Source organism: Callionymus lyra, chromosome 7 (assembly GCF_982586985.1).
Source record: "Callionymus lyra chromosome 7, fCalLyr1.hap1.1, whole genome shotgun sequence".
NCBI classification, from domain to species: Eukaryota; Metazoa; Chordata; class Actinopteri; order Syngnathiformes; family Callionymidae; genus Callionymus; species Callionymus lyra.
Window position 1 is genome coordinate 1,618,736 of NC_141824.1, and position 10,000 is coordinate 1,628,735.

General features: G+C 19.8%; 1 protein-coding gene across 1 annotated transcript in view; it reads right to left on the minus strand.

Moving 5' to 3' along the window:
• vmn2r1 (vomeronasal 2, receptor 1) overlaps positions 1–10,000 on the minus strand; it is a 26,849-nt gene that overhangs the window by 5,445 nt on the left and 11,404 nt on the right. The window contains exon 10 of the mRNA XM_087795422.1: positions 1–97. This exon is cut by the window's left edge and continues 64 nt beyond it. Within this exon, the coding sequence (XP_087651548.1) occupies positions 1–97 (97 nt within the window). The remainder of the gene's footprint in view (positions 98–10,000) is intronic.

The following is a 10,000-nucleotide window of genomic DNA, read 5'->3' on the forward strand; positions in this document are numbered from 1 at the left end:
TCTGCAAAGTCCAGGAACTCAATGATTTTAGGAACACAAGCATCGTGAGCGTCGTTGGACCAGAAGTCTTCAGTGCAGAGAAGACACTCGCGGGCGTCTGAGGAACCAAGAGCATTTTATACAGTTAATGATTATTATTATTATTATTATTATCAAGTTCTCAACAACTACAGTCGACGCTTTCTGTGGAGTTTAACTTCACTCAGTGTATTTAAATGTTTATTTATTTATCACAGTACTACGTATTTAAATGTTTATTTATTTATCACAGTTCTACGTATTTAAATGTTGTTTATTTATTTATCACAGTTCTACATATTTAAATGTTTATTTATTTATCACAGTACTACGTATTTAAATGTTTATTTATTTATCACAGTACTACGTATTTAAATGTTTATTTATTTATCACAGTTCTACATATTTAAATGTTTATTTATTTATCACAGTACTACGTATTTAAATGTTTATTTATTTATCACAGTTCTACATATTTAAATGTTTATTTATTTATCACAGTACTACGTATTTAAATGTTTATTTATTTATCACAGTACTACGTATTTAAATGTTTATTTATTTATCACAGTTCTACATATTTAAATGTTTATTTATTTATCACAGTACTACGTATTTAAATGTTTATTTATTTATCACAGTACTACGTATTTAAATGTTTATTTATTTATCACAGTTCTACATATTTAAATGTTTATTTATTTATCACAGTACTACGTATTTAAATGTTTATTTATTTATCACAGTTCTACATATTTAAATGTTTATTTATTTATCACAGTACTACGTATTTAAATGTTTATTTATTTATCACAGTACTACGTATTTAAATGTTTATTTATTTATCACAGTACTACATATTTAAATGTTTATTTATTTATCACAGTACTACATATTTAAATGTTTATTTATTTATCACAGTACTACGTATTTAAATGTTGTTTATTTATCACAGTACTACGTATTTAAATGTTGTTTATTTATCACAGTACTACATATTTAAATGTTTATTTATTTATCACAGTTCTACATATTTAAATGTTTATTTATTTATCACAGTACTACATATTTAAATGTTGTTTATTTATCACAGTACTACGTATTTAAATGTTTATTTATTTATCACAGTTCTACATATTTAAATGTTGTTTATTTATCACAGTACTACGTATTTAAATGTTTATTTATTTATCACAGTACTACGTATTTAAATGTTTATTTATTTATCACAGTTCTACATATTTAAATGTTTATTTATTTATCACAGTACTACGTATTTAAATGTTTATTTATTTATCACAGTTCTACGTATTTAAATGTTGTTTATTTATTTATCACAGTTCTACATATTTAAATGTTTATTTATTTATCACAGTACTACGTATTTAAATGTTTATTTATTTATCACAGTACTACGTATTTAAATGTTTATTTATTTATCACAGTTCTACATATTTAAATGTTTATTTATTTATCACAGTACTACGTATTTAAATGTTTATTTATTTATCACAGTTCTACATATTTAAATGTTTATTTATTTATCACAGTACTACGTATTTAAATGTTTATTTATTTATCACAGTACTACGTATTTAAATGTTTATTTATTTATCACAGTTCTACATATTTAAATGTTTATTTATTTATCACAGTACTACGTATTTAAATGTTTATTTATTTATCACAGTACTACGTATTTAAATGTTTATTTATTTATCACAGTTCTACATATTTAAATGTTTATTTATTTATCACAGTACTACGTATTTAAATGTTTATTTATTTATCACAGTTCTACATATTTAAATGTTTATTTATTTATCACAGTACTACGTATTTAAATGTTTATTTATTTATCACAGTACTACGTATTTAAATGTTTATTTATTTATCACAGTACTACATATTTAAATGTTTATTTATTTATCACAGTACTACATATTTAAATGTTTATTTATTTATCACAGTACTACGTATTTAAATGTTGTTTATTTATCACAGTACTACGTATTTAAATGTTGTTTATTTATCACAGTACTACATATTTAAATGTTTATTTATTTATCACAGTTCTACATATTTAAATGTTTATTTATTTATCACAGTACTACATATTTAAATGTTGTTTATTTATCACAGTACTACGTATTTAAATGTTTATTTATTTATCACAGTTCTACATATTTAAATGTTGTTTATTTATCACAGTACTACGTATTTAAATGTTTATTTATTTATCACAGTTCTACATATTTAAATGTTTATTTATTTATCACAGTACTACGTATTTAAATGTTTATTTATTTATCACAGTACTACGTATTTAAATGTTTATTTATTTATCACAGTACTACATATTTAAATGTTTATTTATTTATCGCAGTACTACGTATTTAAATGTTTATTTATTTATCACAGTACTACATATTTAAATGTTTATTTATTTATCACAGTACTACGTATTTAAATGTTTATTTATTTATCACAGTTCTACGTATTTAAATGTTGTTTATTTATTTATCACAGTTCTACATATTTAAATGTTTATTTATTTATCACAGTACTACGTATTTAAATGTTTATTTATTTATCACAGTACTACGTATTTAAATGTTTATTTATTTATCACAGTTCTACATATTTAAATGTTTATTTATTTATCACAGTACTACGTATTTAAATGTTTATTTATTTATCACAGTTCTACATATTTAAATGTTTATTTATTTATCACAGTACTACGTATTTAAATGTTTATTTATTTATCACAGTACTACGTATTTAAATGTTTATTTATTTATCACAGTTCTACATATTTAAATGTTTATTTATTTATCACAGTACTACGTATTTAAATGTTTATTTATTTATCACAGTACTACGTATTTAAATGTTTATTTATTTATCACAGTTCTACATATTTAAATGTTTATTTATTTATCACAGTACTACGTATTTAAATGTTTATTTATTTATCACAGTTCTACATATTTAAATGTTTATTTATTTATCACAGTACTACGTATTTAAATGTTTATTTATTTATCACAGTACTACGTATTTAAATGTTTATTTATTTATCACAGTACTACATATTTAAATGTTTATTTATTTATCACAGTACTACATATTTAAATGTTTATTTATTTATCACAGTACTACGTATTTAAATGTTGTTTATTTATCACAGTACTACGTATTTAAATGTTGTTTATTTATCACAGTACTACATATTTAAATGTTTATTTATTTATCACAGTTCTACATATTTAAATGTTTATTTATTTATCACAGTACTACATATTTAAATGTTTATTTATTTATCACAGTTCTACATATTTAAATGTTTATTTATTTATCACAGTACTACATATTTAAATGTTGTTTATTTATCACAGTACTACGTATTTAAATGTTTATTTATTTATCACAGTTCTACATATTTAAATGTTGTTTATTTATCACAGTACTACGTATTTAAATGTTTATTTATTTATCACAGTTCTACATATTTAAATGTTTATTTATTTATCACAGTACTACATATTTAAATGTTTATTTATTTATCACAGTACTACATATTTAAATGTTTATTTATTTATCACAGTACTACATATTTAAATGTTTATTTATTTATCACAGTACTACGTATTTAAATGTTGTTTATCTATCACAGTTCTACATATTTAAATGTTATTTATTTATCACAGTTCTACATATTTAAATGTTTATTTATTTATCACAGTACTACATATTTAAATGTTTATTTATTTATCACAGTACTACATATTTAAATGTTTATTTATTTATCACAGTACTACGTATTTAAATGTTTATTTATTTATCACAGTTCTACGTATTTAAATGTTGTTTATTTATTTATCACAGTTCTACATATTTAAATGTTTATTTATTTATCACAGTACTACGTATTTAAATGTTTATTTATTTATCACAGTACTACGTATTTAAATGTTTATTTATTTATCACAGTTCTACATATTTAAATGTTTATTTATTTATCACAGTTCTACATATTTAAATGTTTATTTATTTATCACAGTACTACGTATTTAAATGTTTATTTATTTATCACAGTACTACGTATTTAAATGTTTATTTATTTATCACAGTTCTACATATTTAAATGTTTATTTATTTATCACAGTACTACGTATTTAAATGTTTATTTATTTATCACAGTTCTACATATTTAAATGTTTATTTATTTATCACAGTACTACGTATTTAAATGTTTATTTATTTATCACAGTACTACGTATTTAAATGTTTATTTATTTATCACAGTACTACATATTTAAATGTTTATTTATTTATCACAGTACTACATATTTAAATGTTTATTTATTTATCACAGTACTACGTATTTAAATGTTGTTTATTTATCACAGTACTACGTATTTAAATGTTGTTTATTTATCACAGTACTACATATTTAAATGTTTATTTATTTATCACAGTTCTACATATTTAAATGTTTATTTATTTATCACAGTACTACATATTTAAATGTTTATTTATTTATCACAGTTCTACATATTTAAATGTTTATTTATTTATCACAGTACTACATATTTAAATGTTGTTTATTTATCACAGTACTACGTATTTAAATGTTTATTTATTTATCACAGTTCTACATATTTAAATGTTGTTTATTTATCACAGTACTACGTATTTAAATGTTTATTTATTTATCACAGTTCTACATATTTAAATGTTTATTTATTTATCACAGTACTACATATTTAAATGTTTATTTATTTATCACAGTACTACATATTTAAATGTTTATTTATTTATCACAGTACTACATATTTAAATGTTTATTTATTTATCACAGTACTACGTATTTAAATGTTGTTTATCTATCACAGTTCTACATATTTAAATGTTATTTATTTATCACAGTTCTACATATTTAAATGTTTATTTATTTATCACAGTACTACATATTTAAATGTTTATTTATTTATCACAGTACTACGTATTTAAATGTTGTTTATTTATCACAGTACTACGTATTTAAATGTTGTTTATTTATCACAGTACTACGTATTTAAATGTTGTTTATTTATCACAGTTCTACATATTTAAATGTTGTTTATTTATCACAGTACTACATATTTAAATGTTGTTTATTTATCACAGTACTACATATTTAAATGTTTATTTATTTATCACAGTTCTACATATTTAAATGTTGTTTATTTATCACAGTTCTACATATTTAAATGTTTATTTATTTATCACAGTACTACATATTTAAATGTTTATTTATTTATCACAGTGCTACATATTTAAATGTTGTTTATTTATCACAGTTCTACATATTTAAATGTTGTTTATTTATCACAGTACTACATATTTAAATGTTTATTTATTTATCACAGTACTACATATTTAAATGTTGTTTATTTATCACAGTACTACATATTTAAATGTTGTTTATTTATCACAGTACTACATATTTAAATGTTTATTTATTTACTACAGTACTACATATTTAAATGTTGTTTTTGTATCACAGTACTACATATTTAAATGTTTATTTATTTATCACAGTACTACATATTTAAATGTTTATTTATTTATCACAGTACTACATATTTAAATGTTTATTTATTTATCACAGTACTACATATTTAAATGTTGTTTATTTATCATAGTACTACATATTTAAATGTTTATTTATTTATCACAGTTCTACATATTTAAATGTTGTTTATTTATCACAGTTCTACATATTTAAATGTTTATTTATTTATCACAGTACTACATATTTAAATGTTGTTTATTTATCACAGTATTACATGTTTAAATGTTTATTTATTTACCACAGTACTACATATTTAAATGTTGTTTATTTATCACAGTACTACATATTTAAATGTTTATTTATTTATCACAGTACTACATATTTAAATGTTTATTTATTTATCACAGTACTACATATTTAAATGTTGTTTATTTATCACAGTACTACATATTTAAATGTTTATTTATTTATCACAGTACTACATATTTAAATGTTTATTTATTTATCACAGTACTACATATTGAAATGTTTATTTATTTATCACAGTACTACGTATTTAAATGTTGTTTATTTATTTATCACAGTACTACATATTTAAATGTTGTTTATTTATCACAGTTCTACATATTTAAATGTTGTTTATTTATCACAGTACTACGTATTTAAATGTTGTTTATTTATTTATCACAGTACTACATATTTAAATGTTGTTTATTTATCACAGTACTACATATTTAAATGTTGTTTATTTATCACAGTACTACATATTGAAATGTTTATTTATTTATCACAGTTCTACGTATTTAAATGTTGTTTATTTATCACAGTACTACGTATTTAAATGTTGTTTATTTATTTATCACAGTACTACATATTTAAATGTTGTTTATTTATCACAGTTCTACATATTTAAATGTTGTTTATTTATTTATCACAGTTCTAAATATTTAAATGTTGTTTATTTATCACAGTACTACATATTTAAATGTTGTTTATTTATCACAGTTCTACATATTTAAATGTTGTTTATTTATCACAGTACTACATATTTAAATGTTGTTTATTTATCACAGTTCTACATATTTAAATGTTTATTTATTTATCACAGTTCTACATATTTAAATGTTGTTTATTTATCACAGTTCTACATATTTAAATGTTTATTTATTTATCCCAGTACTACATATTTAAATGTTTATTTATTTATCACAGTGCTACATATTTAAATGTTGTTTATTTATCACAGTTCTACATATTTAAATGTTGTTTATTTATCACAGTACTACATATTGAAATGTTTATTTATTTATCACAGTTCTACGTATTTAAATGTTGTTTATTTATCACAGTACTACATATTTAAATGTTGTTTATTTATCACAGTTCTACATACTTAAATGTTGTTTATTTATCACAGTACTACATATTTAAATGTTGTTTATTTATCACAGTTCTACATATTTAAATGTTGTTTATTTATCACAGTACTACGTATTTAAATGTTGTTTATTTATTTATCACAGTACTACATATTTAAATGTTGTTTATTTATCACAGTACTACATATTTAAATGTTGTTTATTTATAACAGTTCTACGTATTTAAATGTTGTTTATTTATCACAGTGCTACATATTTAAATGTTGTTTATTTATCACAGTTCTACATATTTAAATGTTTATTTATTTATCACAGTTCTACATATTTAAATGTTTATTTATTTATCACAGTACTACATATTTAAATGTTTATTTATTTATCACAGTTCTACATATTTAAATGTTGTTTATTTATTTATCACAGTTCTACATATTTAAATGTTGTTTATTTATTTATCACAGTTTTACATATTTAAATGTTGTTTATTTATCACAGTTCTACGTATTTAAATGTTGTTTATTTATCACAGTTCTACATATTTAAATGTTGTTTATTTATCACAGTTCTACGTATTTAAATGTTTATTTATTTATCACAGTTCTACGTATTTAAATGTTGTTTATTTATCACAGTGCTACATATTTAAATGTTTATTTATTTATCACAGTACTACATATTTAAATGTTTATTTATTTATCACAGTACTACGTATTTAAATGTTTATTTATTTATCACAGTTCTACATATTTAAATGTTGTTTATTTATTTATCACAGTTCTACATATTTAAATGTTTATTTATTTATCACAGTTCTACATATTTAAATGTTTATTTATTTATCACAGTGCTACATATTTAAATGTTTATTTATTTATCACAGTGCTACATATTTAAATGTTGTTTATTTATCACAGTTCTACATATTTAAATGTTGTTTATTTATCACAGTACTACATATTGAAATGTTTATTTATTTATCACAGTTCTACGTATTTAAATGTTGTTTATTTATCACAGTACTACATATTTAAATGTTGTTTATTTATCACAGTTCTACATACTTAAATGTTGTTTATTTATCACAGTACTACATATTTAAATGTTGTTTATTTATCACAGTTCTACATATTTAAATGTTGTTTATTTATCACAGTACTACGTATTTAAATGTTGTTTATTTATTTATCACAGTACTACATATTTAAATGTTGTTTATTTATCACAGTACTACATATTTAAATGTTGTTTATTTATCACAGTTCTACATATTTAAATGTTGTTTATTTATCACAGTTCTACATATTTAAATGTTGTTTATTTATAACAGTTCTACGTATTTAAATGTTGTTTATTTATCACAGTGCTACATATTTAAATGTTGTTTATTTATCACAGTTCTACATATTTAAATGTTTATTTATTTATCACAGTTCTACATATTTAAATGTTTATTTATTTATCACAGTACTACATATTTAAATGTTTATTTATTTATCACAGTTCTACATATTTAAATGTTGTTTATTTATTTATCACAGTTCTACATATTTAAATGTTGTTTATTTATTTATCACAGTTTTACATATTTAAATGTTGTTTATTTATCACAGTTCTACGTATTTAAATGTTGTTTATTTATCACAGTTCTACATATTTAAATGTTGTTTATTTATCACAGTTCTACGTATTTAAATGTTTATTTATTTATCACAGTTCTACGTATTTAAATGTTGTTTATTTATCACAGTGCTACATATTTAAATGTTTATTTATTTATCACAGTACTACATATTTAAATGTTTATTTATTTATCACAGTACTACGTATTTAAATGTTTATTTATTTATCACAGTTCTACATATTTAAATGTTGTTTATTTATTTATCACAGTTCTACATATTTAAATGTTTATTTATTTATCACAGTTCTACATATTTAAATGTTTATTTATTTATCACAGTGCTACATATTTAAATGTTTATTTATTTATCACAGTTCTACATATTTAAATGTTGTTTATTTATTTATCACAGTTCTACATATTTAAATGTTTATTTATTTATCACAGTTCTACATATTTAAATGTTTATTTATTTATCACAGTTCTACATATTTAAATGTTTATTTATTTATCACAGTTCTACATATTTAAATGTTTATTTATTTATCACAGTTCTACATATTTAAATGTTTATTTATTTATCACAGCTCTACATATTGAAATGTTTATTTATTTATCACAGTTCTACATATTTAAATGTTTATTTATTTATCACAGTTCTACATATTTAAATGTTTATTTATTTATCACAGTACTACATATTTAAATGTTTATTTATTTATCACAGTTCTACATATTTAAATGTTTATTTATTTATCACAGTTCTACATATTTAAATGTTGTTTATTTATCACAGTTCTACATATTTAAATGTTGTTTATTTATCACAGTTCTACGTATTTAAATGTTTATTTATTTATCACAGTACTACATATTTAAATGTTTATTTATTTATCACAGTTCTACATATTTAAATGTTTATTTATTTATCACAGTTCTACATATTTAAATGTTTATTTATTTATCACAGTACTACATATTTAAATGTTGTTTATTTATCACAGTACTACATATTTAAATGTTTATTTATTTATCACAGTTCTACATATTTAAATGTTGTTTATTTATCACAGTTCTACATATTTAAATGTTTATTTATTTATCACAGTACTACATATTTAAATGTTTATTTATTTATCACAGTTCTACATATTTAAATGTTTATTTATTTATCACAGTACTACATATTTAAATGTTGTTTATTTATCACAGTTCTACATATTGAAATGTTTATTTATTTATCACAGTTCTACATATTTAAATGTTGTTTATTTATCACAGTACTACATATTTAAATGTTTATTTATTTATCACAGTTCTACATATTTAAATGTTTATTTATTTATCACAGTACTACATATTGAAATGTTTATTTATTTATCACAGTACTACATATTGAAATGTTTATTTATTTATCAC